This window comes from Marmota marmota, unplaced genomic scaffold (assembly GCF_001458135.2).
Source record: "Marmota marmota marmota unplaced genomic scaffold, marMar, whole genome shotgun sequence".
NCBI classification, from domain to species: Eukaryota; Metazoa; Chordata; class Mammalia; order Rodentia; family Sciuridae; genus Marmota; species Marmota marmota.
Window position 1 is genome coordinate 4,524,651 of NW_025999927.1, and position 23,388 is coordinate 4,548,038.

The following is a 23,388-nucleotide window of genomic DNA, read 5'->3' on the forward strand; positions in this document are numbered from 1 at the left end:
GAATCCAGGGCCTCACACATGGGAGGCAAGTGCCCCACCACTCAGCTATATATCCAGCTTCCGGAATTAAATGCTTACAGGTCATTAGCCAGGGAATAAGTGTGGATCCAGTTCTTCAACCACAGCAGTTGCTGGAGTTAAGACATGTGGGGAAGTAAGTGGAGGTTCAGGAAGGAAAATCTGTAATGTTTATTTTCAGGACAACAAAACCCAGGCCACATTTGACCACAGAAGTAAAGCTTTCAAGCAGAAAGCACCGTGGTGGGGTGGCACTTGTGGTGGAGAACAGAGCCTGGGTGTCACAGTCAGCCACCCAGTAGCTCCTGGGAGCCATGGTTCACTGAGCTGAGCTGAGCTCTGGAGGGGCAGTGTCCGCTACTCAGTAATGAAGAGCACAGCTTTCTTTTGTGAAACGCCCTCAGTGTGCCCCCACGCCTGGGGCACCGTGGGCTGTGGGCACCTGGAGGGGCTGGGGTGCTGAATGCCTCCTGCCTCAGTCCTGCCATGCTTGGCACCTCCTCTTACCTCTTTGGAAACTCGGTGCTCTCAGGGTGCTTGTCCATTGCGAGGAAGCCGCTGGGAGGCTGCAGGGTACTCACACTTGCTTGATGCCACCTTTGCAGGCAAAGAGCAGATCTTGCTGCAGAAGGATTATGAGTCTGCATCCCTGACAGAAGTGCGGGCCTTGCTGCGGAAGCACGAGGCCTTTGAGAGTGACCTGGCGGCCCATCAGGACCGCGTGGAGCAGATCGCGGCCATTGCACAGGAGCTCAAGTGCGTGCTGAAGCCCAGGGCATGGGTCTTGGGGACCCCTGGGAGAGGGCAAGGGAGGCCTGCCTTCCTCTTCTCTAATAGATCCAGAGCCAGGCCAGAGCACCCTGGGGCAGGATTCTTGTTTCTCTAAATGTAGAAACAGATTTGACTTAGGTTCATTGGTTGTGGAAGAATCCCTGCCTCCCATCCAGCAGCACCCCAGCCCCCTACAGCTGGGGAAAGCAGGGCAGAGGCCTAGGCTCCGAAGGTGGGGCAGGGCAGCCTCACCCTTTCCCCACCCAAGAGGAGGACCTGCCTGTGCAGAGAACAGCACAAAAGGAGCCACTATCTGGGCCCTGGAGCAACTGTCTACTCTGCTTTTCATTTTATGGCAAGAGCTGGTGTGGAGACTGAGGCCAGGTGGGGTTGAGCACTAGGTGGAGGTTCTCGGTCCTTCCTTTTTTCCCCTTCATTATAATCACTGATACATTTGCAGGACTTTAAGAGCCTAACACATAATAATAGCTTTAAAAACTACATAATAAAAATTGATTTCAGTATGTTACATTTTAAAACACCCAGGTTCCTCACTTTGACTAGAGCAAACTTGATTGACAGGTGGGGCCTTTTTTTAAAAGAGAACACTATTCTTCAGCCTTGTCATATCAGCTCCATAAAAGCACTTCATTTTCTGTGGACTTCATATCCTGTCTCTACTCTAAGTTGTGGCCTTTACATAGTCTTACAGCTCACGCTGCTTCCATGTTGGCTCTGATTGCTCATTAATAGTTACCAATAAAATAAGGGATGAAAAGAAACTCAGGCTATTTAATGCTCTATAATAGTTCCCATGAGTAATTAGAGCTGTTCTAAGTGTTGCCCATAAAATTTAAGAAGTAATTTCATATTATTATTATTCTTGGTACCCTAGTGCCTGTTTCCTGACATAGGTGAGATGAACCACATACTGAACTGGTCTGTGTCCATTATATTGCTAGTAATGTTTTTATCTTTTTTGCCTATCTTAAAGTAATAAGTCAGTTTTTTGCAGTTCTCAAAGTACACAAAAATAGTGTGTATAATTATGCAAATCCTGACTCCTAAAAAGCAGATACACTTGCAGCAGGTGCATGTAGATTATCGAGGAGAGACCCTAACGATAATACTGGAGGGGTGAGCACTAGAATCTCCATTGGGGATATGCAGAAGCAGCCTTTGGTTTTTGTTTCCAATTTTGGACTGTTTGTTTGTTTGTTTGTTTGTTTTGGGCAAAGGGGATTGAACCCAGAGATGCTTAACCACTGAGTCACATCCCCAGTCCTTTTTATTTTTTACTTTGAGACAGGATCTTGCTAATTTGCTAAGGCTGGTCTTGAACTTGAGATCCTTCTGTCTCAGCCTCTGGAGTCACTGGGATTACAGGCATGCACCACTATGCCTGGCTCATTTCGCATGTTGGAGAAGTCTTTCTTCTATTTTTTTTTTTTTCAAGTGCCGGGGATTGAACCCAGGGCCTTGAACATGCTAGGAAAACACTCTACCACTGAGCTATCCCCAGCCCCAATATTTGCATTTTGAAGAGCCATTGCTGCCTTTGTTTTTATTTTCACGGATGTGCCCACTGCTGGTGTGTTTTTCTTGTTTTGTGTGCGTGCATGTATGTGTGTGTATGGGGGTGGTGGTTTTTGTTTGTTTTGGTTTTTTTTTTTTTTTTTGGTCATAAGAAATTGGCATGCCTGGTGCAGTGGCACATGTCTATAATCCCTTTGACTCAGGAGGCAAAGGCAGTAGCACTGCAAGTTCAAGACCAACCTCAGCAACTTAACAAGGCCCTAAGGACTTAGCAAGACCCTGTCTCAAAACACTAAAAAAAAAAAAAAAAATGCCTGAGGATGTGACCCCGTGGTTAAGTGATCCTGGGTTCAATCCTGAGTACCAAAAAAAGAAAAAGAAATCAGCACAAGAATCTTAGCTTCAGTATAGAGAAGAGAGCATGTTTGTGGAAAGCTGGTTGCTCTTGAGAACTGGACAGGTTTTAACAAGGTGACAGAAAACTTCTGTCTACCAGAGGAACAGTCAGGTGAACACTGAAGAACCTTGAGATAGCAAGCACAGGCATCTCCTCCGCTCAGTAGCAGAAACAGTAGGTTGAGTGAGCAGGAAAAACAGCAATGAACAACTGCTGCCTTCATATAAGGTCAAAAAAAAAAAAAAAAGACTTAAGCCTGACGGAAATGGATGGGGCAAGGAAAGGGGGGCTTCGCAAAGCTGTCTCTTCCTGTTCTCTTGAGGAAGCCTCCTGAATGTCTTTACATTTCCATGATTCTTGCTTTTATCTTAATTAATGGCTGATTAGGTTTTGTAGAAGATCGAAACTTCCTATTCCTGGAGATGTGAGGTTGACCTTCTAGTCAAGCCTTTTTTCAGAAAGTTCTTCACCTCACAGTGATATCCCCATAAGGGGTCCATGGGTGGATCTGGCCAGGAATGGTTAGCATTTAGCAAGAAATCATTTTGTTCTGGCTTGTTGGATTAGTGGCAAGAACCTTGTGGTCCCTATGCGGAAGGGCTCTGTCCTGCCCTCTTTTAGAAGTCCCTGTGTGCTAGATAAAGTCACAGTACTCTCCAGTACAGGATGCTATACTTGGTAGTGAGCTTGTGCCCTTCCAGAGGAACCAAGGACACCCAGTGCAAGCCCACACCTCCCTCCCCCTTGACTCACTGTTATGGTCACTGTGGCTGCAGTGGCCTGCAGGACTGTCCTCAGGGCAGAGAGTTGGCTTCACTTACAGTTTCCATTTAAAAATCATGCTTCCAGAGAGTCTCAGAGAGAACAAGGAGGGAGAAGGCTAACCAGAGGCATTAAGGGGACAGCGTTCTTTCAGTTTAGAAATTTGTTGACCGACATAAAAGTTTTACTAATTCTTATAATTTTTCTAAGACTAATGGGGATAGTCAATAAAACCCTGAAATGCCCTGTCAATTCTCTTGCCAGATCTTTTTATTTAAAACGTCCTTGTCTGTTTTGAGCCCCATTTCCCCTCATATCAACTGGGAAAACTAATCTTTATTTTCACTCTTCCTAGTGAACTGGATTATCATGATGCTGTGAATGTCAATGATCGTTGCCAGAAAATTTGTGACCAGTGGGACAGATTGGGGACCCTCACTCAGAAGAGGAGAGAGGCCTTGGAGGTGAAGTCTTAAAAGCACCTGTAGACATGAAGTCTTTTAATGGAGGCTCTTTAATTAAGTCGCTGGTATTCTCTGCGTCTCTGTGGCCTTGTGTATTTAAATCTAAACAGATCATTTGGTGAATGGAGCCTCTGAAGGGAATACACAAAGTGGGAGATAGGAACATGGGAGGTTGGTAGCACTGTGTGTTCTTTTGAAGTTTTTAAGAAGTATAGGGATGATGGTATAAGCCCACTTGGTCTCAAGTAGTAATTATAGTAAATTTCCAAAAGTCCTTCTGTATGTGTAAATTGACAGTCAGGAAATCAGGAAGAACCCAATTTGAGATGTGCAGAGGGAAAGTGGTAATGGATATTCAAGGAAAAATTGATGAGACACAGAATCAGAGTGCATCTAGAAGACAGTAGGTAGTGGGTTTAAGGGTACCTAATAGTCTTTTACCATGAAAGGACTCCTGGGACCTGAGGGAAAGAGGCCGTTTCCAGGTCCCAAGCTTTTCCCCTTGACCCTAATGAAATATAAACGTGTGGACTCAAGCTTCCGAGTGCCAGCTGGCTGTTACACATTTGCATAGAAAATAGGGGGAGGAAGGACCAAGCACAACAGACACAGTGCGAACATTTTAGAGTAGGAGAGAAGGTGAATCTGACAGTGGGAGACCCCCAGGTACAGCATGCTCTCTGTCTGCTCCCCGTCAGCTCTGCTGTGGAGAACAGCACACCATCTCTCTCTGATGCTGGAAGCCTCATGCTCTCATAAACCCACAGAGGTGAGCATTGTATTCCAAATAAGGAGATCGCCAAGCTAGTTCCTTCTCTCCTCCCTCTGTAGGTGACTTTGAGAGAGTCACATAGCTTTCTTGTACCTTGTAGACGACATAATGCAGAAGGTGTCTTGAGTTTCCTGCTACCCCACGGTTGGAGAATCAAGCCTCTAATTTACCAAGACCTGCTTTAGCTGAAAGCAAGTTAGGAATACTGTATATGGATTCTCAGTTTTCCAGAATCTAATATCTAGCAGAGTACTTCAGGCGCTTTAAAACCAAGACTGCTCTGGGTGTCATTAAATCCTTCGCAAGGCCCGTGGGGCTCAGCCTAATCATTTGAGCCTTGGTTAACCTTTTATAGACATATGCTAAGTGTCAGCTAACACTTTATTGTTTTGGGATATGTGTTTACATTTCTCTGTACATCAGGATTTTTTTTTTCAATTTAATCTAACACTCCCTTCTATTTAACTGATCTTCAGAGAACAGAGAAATTGCTGGAAACAATTGATCAGCTACACCTGGAGTTCGCCAAGAGGGCTGCTCCTTTCAACAACTGGATGGAGGGTGCTATGGAAGACCTGCAAGACATGTTTATTGTGCACAGCATCGAGGAGATACAGGTAGCCAGACTCGACTCTGCCTGCATTAGAGGTGGTCTTATTTATTTACTGAGTCATCTGTTTATCTATTTATTTTTGGCTCTAGAGATTGAACTCAGGGTTTCACACATGCCAGCATGTGCTTTAGCAGTGGGCTGCACCCAGCCCTGTTATTTATTCATATATGTATAATTTTATATATATATATTACTTTTTTTAAATAAAAAGCATGTGCTGGAAAGCCCAAATAAGTTGCCCTTTGAACCTTAGTTTGTTTGCCTTTTTGCTGCAACCAGTTGTCATCAGGTAATGTTGGATGCATCTCAAAGGGGTTGCCTTTTTAAAAAAAAATGCTGAATCCTTGAGCAACTTGGACATCTCTGCTCTTAGAGTTGCTCATGGGAAGCTATGAGTCTACTGACTACTGAGTTAACTACTTTACAAATGTGTATATTATTGCCATTTGTTTAGACCTACAGAGTTTTGCCAGATCATAAAACATAAGAAATCCCAAACCAGCACCTTCTTCCTCCCTCCAGTCCACATAGTCTTCTGGAGCTTCAAAGTTGTAAATAAGTCTTCTAAGTGATGATGGTAGGGAGGAAACTACTTTCAAACAGCCAGGTTCCAATTTATTTAGAGACCATCATACAGTGAATTTAACATAATAGAATATAAAAAGAATACTTTTGTAAATCTTTTTCTGTAAAATAGGAATGTCATCAGCAGAATGGAAATATAGAAGGTCGGGTTTGCACTCCCACCTCGCTGCCAAGGAGCAGGCTAGAAGAGTGGTCCCCCAGTATCAGGGGAGTTTCACTCGGCCCCTGACTTCAGATGGCTCAGTGTAGGGTCTTTCAGCTTTATGACAGTGCAGAAGTGACCTACGTTCTGTAGAAGCCAGGCTTTACATGGTGACTTTCCCACTTTTCCTGGACTGGTGATAGGCAGAGTGTCCTCTTGTGATACTGGGCAGGGCCAGTTCCTGGTCTGCCCGCCATCACAAGAGGAAACCACAGACCCTCTACAACGTGTGGTGGGCTAGGTGATGATGGCAGGTGGGTTAGTGTGCTAAATGTGTTTTCAGTTTAGGGTATTTTCAGCCTCTGAGGGCTTACGGGGATGAGGTCTCATTGGGAGTCAAGGAGCAGGTGTTTTCTTTGAATGTTGCAGCATCTGAAAGGGACTTTGTTGGTGTTTCTATGCACATTGCAAAGCAGAGGTGAATCGCTAAAATCTTTTGTCTTTCTTTGGAGTAGGCAAGACTGCTACTTCTGCCTAAGGCGTCACACTGTTTATTAAGAGCCTGTTGGCAGCTGATGTGCTGCAGGACTAAAATATGCAGTAGGTTCATCCTGGGCCACAGGCAGCAAGGATGTGGACCATGGGACTCACAGTCTCTCATCTGACACATTATCATCAAGGAACGTGTTTGATTTGTGGAGGTTGTATGGAGCTTTCTGGGGAAGAGCTGGGTTCTGAGGGCTTCTCTTTTTGAGGAGCAGATGTTCTGCTGTTGTCTTTAGTTATAAATGAGGTAGCAAGTGATGAGTACAGGGCTGAGAAGAACAGCTGTTGCTAGAAAGGGCAGCTAAGTTCTCTTTTTCAGCAGACAGTAAGACCTCAACAGTAGCAGGGCCCAGACATAATGAAGGCAAAGGTGATTTTTTTGAAGAAGAAAAGAATTGTTTTTTCTAGGCAGAGCTTTTGTAAAACATGCAGGCTTTGTTTTTCTCCAGAGGTGCCTGCAGGTAACATACAGACACTCCTGTATGTGAACATCAAAGCCTGTGAAACTGAGGGTAATCTGGGTTTTCTCCCTTGTTCCCTGGTGCAGAGTTTGATCACTGCCCATGAGCAGTTCAAGGCTACGCTGCCCGAGGCAGATGGGGAGCGGCAGTCCATCATGGCCATCCAGAATGAGGTAGAGAAGGTGATTCAGAGCTACAACATCAGGATCAGCTCAAGCAACCCATACAGCACCGTCACCATGGATGAGATCCGCACCAAGTGGGACAAGGTAGGCAGCATCTTGAAGCTGGGGTTGAGGGGAGAGGGGAGCACCTGGGGCACTAGGGTGACTGCCATCTGGCCTCATAGGCCGGATTTTCCTTCGTCCCAGAATTTCACACTCTGAATGCCAGTTGGTAGCCTTTGTGGTTCTTGGAAAAGAAAGTTGAGATTACTTTATGTAAGGAAAATCTTATAGATTTTGGCAAAATTAGTAGATTGTGATGCTAATGCTATTAGGGAAACGGTTCCTAAAATGCCAGCTGAATTTGGGGAAATCAGCTTGCCCATAGTATTTCATTATAGAATTTTTAGACTGAATTATATACCAAATGTGTGAGTTTTAAATTTAAAAGAGTCACTTAGAGGGCTGGGGTTTGTGGCTCAGTGGTAGAGTGCTTGCTTAGCACACGTTAGACACTGGGTTTGATCCCTAGCACTACATTCAGAAAACCAAATAAACAAAATAAAGGTATTGTGTTCATCTGCAACGAAAATATTTTTTTTAAAAAGTCACTTACAAAAATACATTTGAGGGACAAAATATTGCTACTAACTTTTGTTGCTCTTTGAGTTTGGAGAAACTATTCACAAGTTTATAGTCAAAGTGGGCTCATTTTGAGCCCTTTTGTTTCTTTTTCTTTTTGTACTGGGGATTGAACCCAGGGATGCTTTATCACTGAGTGACATCTCCAGCCCTTTTTATTTTGAGACAGGGTCCCCTGAGTTGCTGAGGCTAGCCTTGAACTTGCAGTCCTCCTGCCTCAGCTTCCTAAGTTGATGGGATCACACATGTACAGCACTGTGCCTGGCCTTTTGGTCTCATTTTAAAGAGAAGCAAGGGTTAGTTACAAGCAGTGCCAAAGAGGGGACAGAAACGGCATGGAAAGGAGGCCAGTATTCATGTCAGAGACAGTCATTGCATGAGAGGTTTTTATTGTGTGTGTTCCCCACCCCCATCCACTGCACTGGAGATAAAACCCAGGGCCTACTGTATACTAGGCAAGCACTCGACCACTGAACCACATCCCCAGTTGTCTGCCTAAGAGCTTTGAAGTTAGTTCTGGTCTTCTGGCCAAGAAAAGAGAAAAGGGAAACTGAGCTGAGTAGTTCCCTTTAACAACAACAAAAGGATGTATATAATTTCTTAAAGTGAGATGTACTTTTTTCCCCTCAGTAATTTATAGGGCAGTTGGCCATATGAATTTTCATAAAAGGGACTCTGGCAAATATTGCCTTCAACAGCAGTTTTGTAGATGACACAAAAAAAGATTTCTGCAGTAGTTTTCCTGCCTTTTCAGAGAGCACTGAGGCATAGCCTTAAAAAGTGACTCACAAGTGTGCAGGCCAGGTGCCACTCTTCTCTGGAAGTAGACCTTGGCCAAGCAGGGCTTCTGTGATCACATGGGTCATGGAGAGCTTCAGCAGGCTGGGGAGCCTGAGGATACCTAGATGATGATGTTTACACATTCATAGAATATGTAGGACTATGAAGGAAGTGAATTACACTGAGATATAGTTATTAAAATATTTTTGAAGTTGGGATATAGTAATGCACGTGCCTCTTTACTAATACGTTAAAATTAAGACCTCATATCTGCTGATGATCTTGGAGTAGAGCTGAGAGCACATGATTTATCAGAGGCAGCAGTAGCTGGTGCCTGAACCTCTGGGATTTCTGCTGTGATGTCTCAGGGATGGCAAGGCATGCTGTGGATTTGCTGCACACCTGCGTAATGGAAAAAATTGCTAACTTTGAATCAGAGAGAATGAAAATAAAGATAGCAGTTACCCCCTCATCCAAGTTCACAAATCTGCTACATTGTAGACCTGGCTCTGTGGCATGGGTGCCACAGGAGGAGCTCTCCTGGGAGGAGGGATGGTGGTGTGCCTGATAGAGGCTCTTACACACCCTGTACTCTACAAGCCTTGGTGGCACCAGGTGCAGTCACAGCTAGTCCCCCCACAGGAGGGACTCCCACTTCTCCCCCTCCTCTCCCTTACTCTACTTCCCCTCCCTCTCCTCCTCCCACCCCACTTCCCCTCCCTCTCCTGCCCCACTTCCCCTCCCTCTCATGTCCCCCACCTCACTCCCCTTCCTCTTGTCCCCTACCCCACTTCCCCTCCCTCTCTTGTCCCCTACCCCACTTCCGCTCCCTCTCCTCACCCCTATCCCACTTCTCTTCCCTCTCTTCACCCTTACCCCACTTCCCCTTTCCTCCTCTTCTATCTTCCCCGCCTTCTCTCTCTCTCCACTCCCACCAACTCCTTGGACTGCTATCCTGTGGCCATTCCTAGGAGACCAGAGCTGGCTATTCACCCCTTGTCCTTGGGCCCTGACAGGTGAAGCAGCTGGTGCCCATCAGAGATCAATCCCTGCAAGAGGAGCTGGCTCGCCAGCATGCTAATGAGCGCCTGAGGCGCCAATTTGCTGCCCAGGCCAATGCCATTGGTCCCTGGATCCAGAACAAGATGGAGGTAGGTCACACCCTTCTCCGGCTGTCCATAGGCCTGGCAGCCAGTCCCTTAGTGACAGAGTGGTGCCTCCGGGCTGTGGATTCTGGTTGCCCCATTCATTCTGTTTTTATATGGGGCTGTATCTTTCCAGCCCTGGGGCTGTTGTGGACTCTGGGTGCCTGGCACACGTGGGAGCTTGGTGGGTGCCCAATGAAGGGGGCAAGGACATTCTCACTGATAGATATTTATTGTGTCATTAAAAATAACGATGAAGCCCTTTCTCAGTTTTTGGCCTTTAAACCCCCAACCTAAGGAGAACAGCAAAGACTCAGACGTGCTTCACGTTTTCAGAACATTCACGGAAGAGTGGTCTATGAATGGTGTTGAGGTCTGGGTTCATTTCATCACCAAGAGCAGCCAGGAGACATTTCTCTATCTCTCTTTTGGTGATAAAATGTTAACTTTTTCCCAAAGGAAAGAATATCTAAAACTGTAAGAAATTCTCGTGCTGGAGGGTGTCGCCATCTGCATGGTAGCTCTCCCCAGGCAGTTGGCTCCCCCCCCCCCCCACCACCGAAGAACCAGGTTACTGGCCCAGGAAGTTTTGCTCCCAGTGCAAGATGATGGTCAGGGCTCACGTCTTCATGCCTTTGCTGTTCCATGTAGATTCTGGGAGACCTTTTCCCATTCTCCAGGTAGACCAGAACCAGACTTTGTTCTATCCTGTGATGCCGCAGTCCGGCTGCAGCAAAATAACTGGGGGGGTGACGAATAACTTGTGTACGTTGATACAGCAAGAGTGGAAGCCGTTTATTGCAGGACAGGAGCAGTATTTATACATTCCACACAGCTTATCTAATTAGCATAAACTAGATACATCAGTCAACCAATCAGGAATCTCTACACCTAATGGCTCGGTTTTGTTACTTCTCAAACCACTCCCTCTGACATTTTGCCAGGCACCATCCAGACTTGTTTACGAACTCTAACATTCCCCTGGCTAAATGCCAGGTGTTATTTTGACTTGTTTACAGACTCTAACATTTCCCCCTTTTGTTTAATTTAAATAACAACCATAGTGGTTTTTACAGAAACACCATAAATAACCTGCTACAAACAGAAAGGGAGGATACAAAATGCCACAATACCAAGCCAATTGATGGCTCCATGCAAGAAGCCCTTGGAAAAATTATATCAGCAATGACACCATTTGGAAAGATACTGAGTTACAATTTGTTATAGATTACAGTTTGTTGTCTCAGTCCAGGTAAAGCAGTGTCTCAATAGATTAACTCACAGTCCAGGTAAATCACAATCCAGGTAAGTTCTGCAGGCAGCTAGCTTAAATCACAGTCCAGGTAAGTTCTGCAGGCAGCTAGCTTGATCCGAAGTCTCGTCTGTTTCTCAGCCGAAGTCTCGTCCGGTTTTCAGCAACACTGGAAATTCTTCCACCTTGGTCTTTACCGGCACTGGGACGAAGGCAGGAACTCCGGATGGCTAAAGAAAATCCTGTAGCATTCTACTAAGAAAACAACCTTCTGAACAATTTAGTACATTATCTCAAGGTTTTTTTTGTTTTTTTTGCATTTGAAATAAGCATTAATAGTGCTCATTACTCATCAGCTTCCAGGTGTGGGAGAACCATTGTAGCTTAGTTATTGGCATTGAAAATGACCAAACATCAGGGACACCAGTAGCATCTTCTGCTGGCTGTAGTGCCTGGGCAGCCCCAGATGGCCCTGGGGAGTGTCCCGGACTCAAACTGCTACTGGGCACAGGGAGCAAGAGCCTGCGAGACTGTGCCTCAAGGTCAGGTCTAGATTTGGGTTCGCGGCAGTGGAAGAGCCAGCTCCCCGGCCAGGAGGCGGGGAAGGGCCAGTCGCCACCGCCTCTTGGAAAATCCTTGCTGCGCTGTGACCGGCTTGCACACTTGGCAGCCGCCTCTCCGCTTCACGCACCCTCCGGTAACGAAAAGTATTTAGTAATAGCCTTTTGTTGCAACTTTTTTCCTGATAATCCTTCCTCCTCTGATAATCTTTCTTCTTCTGAACTTTCTTTTTCTTTCTGACTAGAGTTCCTGGGCTCTTATCAACACATGCCCTAACTATTCTTGGTTCCACTGGGGTGCCTCCTTCCCTTAGTAATTTACTTCTCACCCCTTCCATATTTTCATCACAAAGACAATACAATACACTGAGACAAAACAAGACACAAACATACTGTATCAATCTTCTCCATTTTCTTGAAATGACCATTTTTCCTCTCGCCCTATCTGCCTAGGGACGAGCAGATTGCTCCCGTCCTATCTATGGACGGGCAGCTTTTTTTTCGTCACTTACCCCCGAGTGTCCCGGGGCTCCCTGTAACCGGCCACCATCTGCCGCAGTCCGGCTGCAGCAAAATAACTGGGGGGGTGACGAATAACTTGTGTACGTTGATACAGCAAGAGTGGAAGCCGTTTATTGCAGGACAGGAGCAGTATTTATACATTCCACACAGCTTATCTAATTAGCATAAACTAGATACATCAGTCAACCAATCAGGAATCTCTACACCTAATGGCTCGGTTTTGTTACTTCTCAAACCACTCCCTCTGACATTTTGCCAGGCACCATCCAGACTTGTTTACGAACTCTAACATTCCCCTGGCTAAATGCCAGGTGTTATTTTGACTTGTTTACAGACTCTAACACTGTGACCCTGTCCCTCTCCCACTGTGTCTGGGGACATCAAGTGACTTGGGCTGCTGCCTGATATGGTGTGGCATCTTGTGCAGTCATGACCGATGACTCTCACAGCACTACTTCCTAGCTCTGCTCACCTCTCCCTGTCTCGCCCACGTGTCTTCCCTAGGAGATTGCCCGGAGCTCCATCCAGATCACAGGGGCACTGGAAGACCAGATGAACCAGCTGAAGCAGTATGAGCACAATATCATCAACTACAAGAACAACATAGACAAGCTGGAAGGAGACCACCAGCTCATCCAAGAGGCCTTGGTCTTTGACAACAAGCACACCAACTACACAATGGAGGTAAGCACCAGGCAGTGGGCTACTCTTGCTGCTCTCAGTGGCTGGTGTGCTCTGGGTTCACTTCTGTGCTTTGTTCCTGCTGAATTCTCCAAGTGTGAACATCAGAGGGTGGTAAGCCTTTCTAGTTGCTGTATGAAAAGACTCTGTGCACTACATCAAGTGTGAGTTCATAGTTAACAGCATTATTACTCAACACAATGAAGTCATTATGCCTCTTTGGGGAGAGTACCAGAAATTAGACTACTGCCACATCTACAATTTGGCCCAATTTGGTCTCCCTGGGAGCCAGCAGGTATAACTCAGGGCTCATCCTGCTTCTTGATAAATGGAAAGATAGCTTCAATGACAAATAGGCTATTCACTGTCAGTCTAATCCACAGAGTTCCAGTTGTCACTGATAGATATTTATTGTATCATTAAAAATAACGATGAAGCCCTTTCTCAGTTTTTGGCCTTTAAACCCCCAACCTAAGGAGAACAGCAAAGACTCGGACGTGCTTCACGTTTTCAGAACATTCACGGAAGAGTGGTCTGTGAATGGTGAAACCCTGATCTCACTTCTGAGTACTTCCCACTATAGACTAGGGTAGAATTTTTTCTAAAGTATAGGAATGTCAATTGGGTTATTTGTTTTTTTTGTTGTTGTTTAACTTTTTTAGTTCTTTGTATACCCTAGAGCTTAGAGCTCTATCTGATGTGTGAGGGGTAAAAAATTTGTTCCCAGGATGTAGGCTCCCTATTCACTTCACATATTATTTCTCTTGCTGAGAAAAAACTTTTTAGTTTGAATTCATCCCATATGTTGATTCTTGGTTTTAACTCTTGTGCTATAGGTGTCTTATTAAGGAATTTGGGGCCTGACCCCACGTGATGGAGATTAGGGCCAACTTTTTCTTCTATTAGACGCAGAGTCTCTGGTTTGATTCCTAGCTCCTTGATCCATTTTGAGTTAACTTTTGTGCATGGTGAGAGAAAAGGATTCAATTTCATTTTGTTGCCTATGGATTTCCAGTTTTCCCAGCACCATTTGTTGAAGATGCTATCCTTTCTCCATTGAATGCTTTTATCACCTTTGTCTAACATAAGGTAGTTGTAATTTTGTGGGTTGGTCTCTGTGTCCTCTATTCTGTACCATTGGTCTACCAGCCTGTTTTGGTGCCAGGACCATGCTGTTTTTGTTACTATTGCGCTGTAGTATAGTTTAAAATCTGGTATAACGATACCACCTGTTTCACTCTTCCTGCTTAGAATTGCTTTAGTTATTCTGGGTCTCTTATTTTTCCAGATGAATTTCTTGATTGCTTTTTTTATTTCTGCAAGGAATGCCCTTGGGATTTTGATAGGAATCACATTGAATCTGTAAAGTGCTTTTGGTAATATGGCCATTTTAATAATATTAATTTTGCCTATCCATGAGCAAGGTATATCTTTCCATCTTCTAAGGTCTTCTTCTCTCTCTCTTTAGGGTTCTGTAGTTTTCATTGTATAGATCTTTCACCTCTTTTGTTAAGTTGATTCCCAAGTATTTTTTTTTTTTTTGAGGATATTGTGAATGGGGTAGTTTTCCTCATTTCCATTTCAGAGGATTTGTCACTGATATACAGGAATGCCTTTGATTTATGGGTATTGATTTTATATCCTGCCACTTTGCTGAATTCATTTACTAGTTCTAGAAGTTTCTTGGTAGAACCTTTTGGGTCTGCTAGGTATAGGATCATATCATCAGCAAAAAAAATAACCCAATCAACAAATGGGCCAAGGACCTGAGCAGACACTTCTCAGAAGAGGGTATACATTCAATCAACAAATACATGAAAAAATGCTCACTATCTTTAGCAATCAGAGAAATGCAAATTAAAACTACTCTAAGATACCATCTCACTCCAGTAAGAATGACCGCCATTATGAAGTCAAACAACAACAAGTGCTGGTGAGGATGCAGGGAAAAAGGTACACTCATACATTGCTGGTGAGACTGCAAATTGGTGCAGCCAATTTGGAAAGCAGTATGGAGATTCCTTGGAAAGCTGGGAATGGAACCACCATTTGACCCAGTTATTCCCCTTCTCGGACTATACCCAAAAGACCTAAAAACAGCATAGTACAGGGACATAGCCACATCAATGGTTATAGCAGCACAATTCACAATAGCTAGACTGTGGAACCAACCTAGATGCCCTTCAGTGGATGAATGGATAAAAAAAAAATGTGGCATTTATACACAATGGAATATTACTCAGCACTAAAAAATAACAAGATCATGGCATTTGCAGGGAAATGGATGGCATTAGAGCAGATTATGCTAAGTGAAGTTAGCCAATCCCTAAAAAACAAATGCCGAATGTCTTCTCTGATATAAGGGGGGTGACTCAAAATGGGGTAGGGAGGAAGAACATGAGAAGAAGATTACCACTAAATAGAGAAGAGAGATGGGAGGGAAAGGGAGGGAGAAGGGGAACTGCACAGAAGATGGAAGGAGACCCTCATCGTTATACAGAATACATGTATGATGATGTGAGGGGAAAAAAAAGTGTGTCACATTAGATTGGGTAGAGAGAAGTGATGGGAGCGGAGGGGAGGGGAAGGGGGGATAGGAAGGGCAGCAGAATAAAATAGACACTTGTATTGCTGTATGTATATACGTGACTGCATGACCAATGTGATTCTGCAACCTGTACACTCAGAAAAATGAGAAGTTATACCCCATCTGATTCAAATGTATGATATGTCAAGATCATTGTACTGTCATGTGTAACTAATTAAAACAAATAAAAAAAATTTAAAAAGTATAGGAATGTCTATAGCAGGCCCTCCTTTTGGGTCAGCTCTCCTGTTGTGAAAACGAAGAGGCAAGGTTGATATTGCTAGAAAAACTGAGAATTTATCATTGCCTTTTTCCCTTGGTAGCACATCCGTGTTGGATGGGAGCTGCTGCTGACCACCATTGCCAGAACCATCAACGAGGTGGAGACCCAGATCCTGACGAGGGATGCGAAGGGCATCACCCAGGAGCAGATGAATGAGTTCAGAGCCTCCTTCAACCACTTCGACAGGGTACTGCACTCTGCTTATTTGAAAGGCAGTTCTGTGGACACCAAACAATGAGTCTGAAATAATATGCATGCTATTACCTTAAGTCTTAACACCCCAAAAAGTTTACAGGGAAACTGGTTGAGTAATGCCACAGGAAAGTAGCCACCAAAAGAAGGTATGCACAGCTGACGTTGCTCCCGTGACCTGAGGTGCAGGCTGTGAACCATGTCTTGCAGCTGTCAATGAATGCATTTGTAGTGGATATCAGAGTCCCATTTGTTCTTACTGAAAGTATGTCCTTAACAAGGTGTGGTTGTTGTATTTTAGTCATTTTGTAAAGATTTGGTTGCAAAACTCTGATGTACTTTTCCTAGTAACTACGTAAAACATCTAATGATTGATTAACAAAATTGACTCACGGTAAGAAAAATGGACCCACAAAATGGTGATAACATTCACAGTAAAGTATATGAAAAGTTACGTACTGCTTGTAAAATATTATCTAGTATCTTTATTTTAATAATATTGAATAAAATTATGAGAAAATTCCCTTTACTAATTATGTAGTTAAACATAAGGCCACATTCCAATTGCTAAGGGTAGCTTAAAAAAGAACATCCTATTACTTTGTATTGGGCCCTATTGATGGTTTGCAAATTCCAGTAAATGATTTTTTAAATGTCTGCTGGCCAGGCCAGCCTAAGCTGGGCCTAGGAAGAGTACAGACACTGGATTTCTGATAAGGGAGCTGAAAGGCACAAGTAAAGAATTCTGTGCAGAGATGGAGGATGACATTTGTTGGGCTTGAGCACCACTTTCTAGTTCAGAACCGTTCTTCAACTCTGATCTGATTTCAATCATTGAAGTCCAAGTCATTTTTCTCCATGGAGGGGAGAATTTTACCATCATCCCTGCTCAGATCTGCTGGGCTTGCTGAAGGACATTTCTTGCTCATTTGGGTTGCACATTGATTTAAATCCAAGGTAATAAGACAGTCTTTTACAACAAAAAGTCCAAAGGAGAGCCTTGTAGAATTTGCCAAGTTTAAAGGTTTGGCTGTGTTAACACTAAGGAGGTCATGTCTTAGAAATAAGGAAGCAGAGTTTGGAGTGTGGGAGAGCTGTCAGGGATACAGTGCATTTTGCTTCATCTTCTCAAGTAACAATAATCTGGGAATGTTGAGGCGCAGAGAATGTGCATGGAGGGATTCTTCCCTAGATGGAAGAGAGCCATTGAAGGTTGTAGAGCACAGGTGTGACCTGACCAGATCTGTGCTTCAGAGAAAGTGCCTGACCGCACCTCTCAGATGTAAGACAGGCTGAAGTGAGGGTGGGAGAGAAAGCAAGCAGAGGGCAACAGGAGGGAAGGGAAACAGGAGCTCCTGGGTGGACAGATAGGAGGTAAAGATGAAGACAAGGGCAGGTCTGAGGAGGAAACAGATGTCTGACAGAACTTGATGGGATTTGGGCCTGAGGGAGGGGGAAAAGGTTAAACAACATGGAAATTTAGTCTGAGGACATGGAGAAAGGGGTGCTCCTGAGCCTTTGCAGCAGTGAGGTCCCCTGGGCAGGAGAAATCCATTTCTAGGGTTCAAAACTGAAGGTTATGAGTCACCATGAAACAGTCATCTCTGTCAAGATATAGTTCAGGGAGGAAGAAAAGAGAAAGGCTGATCTTAGGGAAGTGTTGTGTTTCAAGGAGATGCAAGAGCCAGAGGAGGAGAGGCAGAGACATTGGTGGAGGACATGTCAGTGAGGAGGGCTGCAGGGCAGTCCTGAGCAGGTCGGGCAGTGGGGGGCCAGGCATGTAGGCCTAAGAACAGGCCTGTGACATTCTGTTCTTGGAAGGAAGAGGACCTGACATTAGTTTTGGGGACTGACTGCTTCCTTGGTGGACAGAAGCACCAGAAAATACCCGATTGAATAAGTGGTTTGGCCAGTAAAGGTGATGTCTTTACTTGATGCTGATGCTTCATGTTAGCTGCCCCACCCCCAGAACCCTGAAACACATCTCCAGTGCAGCTGTGCGCTTCTCATCACATCCAGGGCTTTGCATTGACCCCCATTTCTGATGCACTGGGTTCACCCTTGTGACTGGCCTTCCTCAGCTGGGAAAACGATTGTCATGAGGGACAGTATTGCACACTGCTTCCTGCACACCCTCATTGAATTTTCAGAGGCTGAATTTGCAACATGGAATAGCTACTGCATCCTGGCCCAAGGGCCTATTGACTTTCCAGTTGTTTCAGTTCAGAAAAACGCTCTCATCTTGGGAAAATTTTACAACTGATGACTCACCAGGGCCATTGAGAGCATGTCTCAGAACATTTGCAGTGTTCTGTCATCAGTAGGGGGAGCACTGAGCTCCCATCCAGTTCCTTTGCTACCTTCTTGACCCTGTGGTCTCATTTTTGTCTAGTTTTTATTGCCACTCAGCCCCCATTCCTTTTAAATAATTATTGATAACATCCTTGTGTTGTCAGATCCATCTTTCCTTTAAGTCAGTGATGACCATTGTGATCTTGGCAGAGTTCAAAGTGGCCCTTCCCTTACTTGATTTTGCTCACTTGGCCGAGCAGAGCTGCTCATATCACTTCTAATTCCCACTTTACTGTTCCTTGCTTTTGCCAACAGAGGAAGAATGGCTTGATGGACCATGAGGACTTCAGAGCCTGCCTCATTTCCATGGGTTATGACTTGGTAAGACAGAAGTTGAAATTGTGCTAAGATCTGATTTTATTGAGTTTGAGTTTATATTATAGAAAATGACACACTTAAATGTAAGGTAGAACATTTAGGGTTGTTAATTTTCATTACACAGAAGAATATTTTTTTAAGGTTTCCCTGTTGCTATGTAAAAATAATTTTACAGAGTCAAACACACACATTTTTTCCAGAAATTGGTCAGATTTTTTTTCCTAATGAAGAAATCAAGAGTCTGGGCTTCCTTTATGATTTTTAACAGGGTTATTGATATAATTTGCATCCTAGTTGAGCGTGGTGGCACACACCTGTAATTACAGCTGGCTGGGGGGCTAAGCAGAGGAGGATTGCAAGTTCCAGGACAGCCTCAGCAACTCAGTCTGCATCTTTGAAAAAAAGATGTGGGGGGGGCTGGGGATGTAGCTCAGTGTTAAAGTGCCCCTGGGTTCAGTCCTAAATATCAAAAAAAATTTTTAAAGTATGAGTGTATTGGAGTTGTAATGGTTCCAATATACTCATACTTCTGTGTTGCCCATTAATACATATTTTAAACATGACTTGCTTTGCTTCCCTCCCAAAGTTTAAAATAAGATCACGAGCACCATCTCTGAACTGCCTTCCTGTTTAGCAACATCTCTTCTTTCTTGTAACCTGAAAAAAGAATCAATCTGCTCCAAGTTACTCTTTGACATTTGTATTATGACCAAGGAATGCAAATGGGTCACAGAGAGGAAGGGCATTGACATTCTAGCTTGGTGCTACAGCAACCTTTATGTATTTGATGACAATAAACCTCAGTCACCCTAAAGGGAATCCCTTCCAGAGACTGAAAGGAATTGCAGATTAAGGTTTCAAACACAAAGGAATTTATTACCTCTTTGCCCTTGGCCTCAGGGTGAAGCTGAATTTGCCCGAATTATGACCCTGGTTGATCCCAATGGACAAGGCACTGTCACCTTCCAGTCCTTCATTGACTTCATGACTAGAGAGACAGCTGACACAGACACTGCTGAGCAGGTCATTGCCTCCTTCAGAATTCTGGCTTCTGATAAGGTCTGTATTGATGGATTTCCTTTCACTTTAACATTCTAATACCAGTACCCCTGGTATATTAGCACTGAATGTGGAAAGCAGCACAGAGGTGACCTCAGAGGAAACACAGATCTTCCCTGCCTGTCATTTGTGCTCAGGCCTCATGCTAGTGTTATGGGAGCAGTAGTGTGCATTTGGTAGATGTATGTGTATGTTAAGGTTTATGGTTAATGGTTCAACCCCATTGTGCATTCTGGTTTAATAGGTGTGATTCAGAAAGAAGAAACTATTGTAGTTCAGGTATTACAGAACTGTTAAGCTCTTCCACTAAGGGCCAGGGACCCTGACTTCATGCCCATCCCCCAGAGAAAAGTTGCAAGACTTTTGGGCAAGACTCTCATGACACATGCCTAAAACTAAGCAAGAATTTAACTGAAAGTTCAGAGCTTTTAAATACCACCCCTCAAACAATAAAAATTTCTTAGGATACATAAATTCAGTCTGGGATAGGATTATTTTACTCTCTGATCTGGTTGAGAGGGGAAAAAGAGTCCTGCAAGAAAGTTAGGATATTAAAACACATCAGTACAGCCATGTTTATTACCATAAAAATCAGACAGGATCAGCTATCTCAAAAATAAGAAGTTTGTTTAAAGCATGCGGAGGGAGAGTGCAAAGGATTTAGGAAGTAGTAAACCATGTGTGACCAACCCCCAGGGAAGCTCCTGTTATGAGGGCTGGGGATGTGGCTCAAGGGTAGCGCGCTCACATGGCTTGCGCGGGGCACTGGGTTCGATCCTCAGCACCATATAAAAATAAAATAAAGATATTGTGTCCACCGAAAACTAAAAAATAAAAGTTAAAAAAAAAATAAGTCATACTATGATATTATCTTACTTGTCAGTCGTCTTTACCAGAATTTGTCCTATTTCTCCATGGATATTTGACATTTTAAAAAGGAGCCCCATCATTAAATGTGTCAATATCATATTATGGAGACGTTTTCTCCAGTGGCAATATATTTTCAGTTTTTAAGTAAAAATATACTGAGTGGGAAAATGACTCCATTTTCTAAAAGCACATATATATACATTTTTGTTTTTAATACCAATTCCACCATGTGAAATAGCCCTGCATTCTCATCAGTGTATAATGTAACCCAACTATACCTTTACCTGTTAAGAAATTTAGATGACAAATGTAAGAAATGTTGTATTGAAAGTAGTGAAACTGCTTATGTTCCAGTGTTTCTTTGACTGGCTTTGCAAACACTTGTGTGTGTTTTCCAGCCGTACATCCTGGCGGAGGAGCTTCGTCGAGAGCTGCCCCCAGATCAGGCCCAGTACTGCATCAAGAGGATGCCTCCCTACTCTGGCCCTGGCAGCGTGCCTGGTGCGCTGGATTACACTGCGTTCTCTTCTGCACTTTATGGGGAGAGTGATCTGTGATGCCTGGGTTTTGTAATCATTGATCCCATCAGAACACAATAAAAGCTGAAGTCATAGTTTGTTTCCTGGAAACTTTGACAAACTTTATAAGTTAAGAGAATATACAAGCATCTCGGTCTTTGCCAGGATGGTAACATGGCTGAAATGGAGTTTCGATAGTGTATGACAGTGTGCTTTGTAAGTAGGTCTCTTTATTTCTGAATCCTTAGCTAAATGTAATAAAGTATCAAATTAGTTTGTTTCTTTGATTAAGTAAAGCAAATTACTTGAGTACCTAGAAATTAGCAAGATCTAGGGATAGAAGAAAAATGAAAAAATGAAAATCCCAAATATCTAAGTTGGTGGGGAGGGGGAATCTCAAATTGGTAAATGTTTGATAATTATTATTTTTTTGTTACTGGGGATTGAACCAATGGGCACCATTGAGCCACATCCCCAACCCTGTTTTGTATTTTATTTAGAGACATGGTGTCACTAAATTGCTTTCAGCCTTGCTAAGTTGCTAAGGCTGGCTTTGAACTCATGATCCTCCTGCCTCAGCCTTCCTAGCTGCTGGGATTATAGGTGTGCACCACTGTGCCTGGCTGTTTGATATTTTTTAAAAGAATTCTTCATATCTAATTTGCATATATGATTCTCCCTAGGAGACTATATTTGGGCTCTTAGTGTTTTATTTTCTCACTTACCCAAAGATTAGCTCTACATAAGTATAAGTGATACTGTCATCTCTTCAGTGGAATTAAATGTTAGGAGATGACGAGCCAGGGAAAGACACAGACTAGTCGGGAGATCTTCAGTAATAAAGTTCTGAAGCTCTTCACTCTTCAGGAATAGAGAGCCTGATTGATGGGTTCTGATGCATACTTGTTCCCCAGAGAAGGGCCTGAGAAAATGAGGAGCTCAGTTCAGCCAGAGACGGAGGTGGAGCCATTAGGTAGAATGAGGCTTTTAGAACTCTGTTGCTTCCAGATTCCCATGCCTTTTCCAGAGCTTGCTCCTAGAGGTTCTCCAGAGGCAGCCTTAGGTAAGCTCTCTTGCTTGTCAACAAGAGACACCCGGGGTGCCTTCTGGTCCCCAGCAGGCCTGCCTTAGGCCACTCCTTGGCCCCTTAGTGGAACCAGACTTGGCAGGAGGCCGTTTCTCTCTCTGCAGAACCTCTCCTTAGCTCTCAGGTGGCCTCCTGAGGTTTGCCCGTCTGCTGGCTGTCCAGTACCAGTGTGGACAGGGCCTCCCAGCAAGCCCTGAGTGTGGCTTTGTCTGTGGCCTTGTCTCTGTCAGGCTTGTGTGGCTCAGGATGCCACCTGCAGTCTACGTCCTTCCTCATGTTGGTGCACTTTTCTGCTTGAGCTGTAGTGTGCTGTGACCCGCTGTGGTAACAGCTCGTGGAGAGTAAGGCAGGGATTCTTGTTATATCTGGATCTTTAATAATCATGAAATGAGTTATAGACAAATAAAAACATTGCAAACAGCAGCTAAAGTGTCCTGGAGCTGGAGGGTGCCCATCAGCAAGTCTGTTTCCTCTGATTTTCAGCTTTCTACCCTCGACTGGAAATGGGAAAATGTGATCCTTTCTTTTCACAACCGTCGGGTAACCGGGTACTTTCATCACACTGGCCCATTTAGAACCTTAGACTTTTATGCATTTCATTGATTTGTTTCATTATTAAGTAGGTGGTTGTTTCCAAATTCCTGGATTATTTGATCCTTTGGTTTATGTGTGTGCTTTTGGGGTGGCGTGCAGGTCAGCTTTGGACTCTGGTTCATCTCAAGCAGGTGCTATATCTCATCCATAAACATCAGGGAGAAACTGGGAGTCACTCTCCTTTAGGCTGCCACCAGGGAGACTTGTATGTATTTTAAGGAAGGTGTGAGTTACTCATCCTGAATTTCTAACTTCTTCACAACATTCAGCAACGAAAATGGATCAACATATTATCTGCCAATAAGTAAAGAAAGGAAATAAACTGAAAAACAATAAACATGTCTATATTCTCATTTTCGAAGTCATTTTTATTTCTGATGCTGAGTTATTAATTAAACTAAATTTGTAAATGAAAAAAGAATCTCTTTTTATTATTTCAAAGAATAACCAGGTGTCTTGGTTAATGCAAACAAACTTCCTCGCTTAAAATTTCCTTCATATTTAAAAACTCATTTGATGTACGATTTACCTCCCTTAAGGAATTAGAAGCTGGGTGCAGTGGCACAAACCTACAATCCCAGCCTATGCAGGAGGATCACAAGTTCAAGACCAGCCTCAGCAACTTAGGCACTGTTTCCAAAGGGCTGGGAATGTGGCTCAGTGGGAAAGCCCCCTGATCAAATCCTTAGCATCCCCCCACAAAAGGATGAAGTAT

General features: G+C 43.9%; 1 protein-coding gene across 1 annotated transcript in view; it reads left to right on the forward strand.

Moving 5' to 3' along the window:
* The window catches only part of Actn2 (actinin alpha 2), a 65,174-nt gene extending 43,895 nt beyond the window's left edge, over positions 1-21,279 (forward strand). The window contains exons 12-21 of the mRNA XM_015504352.2: positions 624-774; positions 3,840-3,948; positions 5,197-5,337; positions 7,154-7,336; positions 9,670-9,804; positions 12,637-12,816; positions 15,724-15,870; positions 18,483-18,548; positions 19,446-19,604; positions 20,873-21,279. Coding sequence (XP_015359838.1) covers positions 624-774; positions 3,840-3,948; positions 5,197-5,337; positions 7,154-7,336; positions 9,670-9,804; positions 12,637-12,816; positions 15,724-15,870; positions 18,483-18,548; positions 19,446-19,604; positions 20,873-21,031 — 1,430 coding nt within the window. The 3' untranslated portion in view covers positions 21,032-21,279. The remainder of the gene's footprint in view (positions 1-623; positions 775-3,839; positions 3,949-5,196; positions 5,338-7,153; positions 7,337-9,669; positions 9,805-12,636; positions 12,817-15,723; positions 15,871-18,482; positions 18,549-19,445; positions 19,605-20,872) is intronic.
* The last annotated feature ends 2,109 nt before the right edge of the window (positions 21,280-23,388 follow it).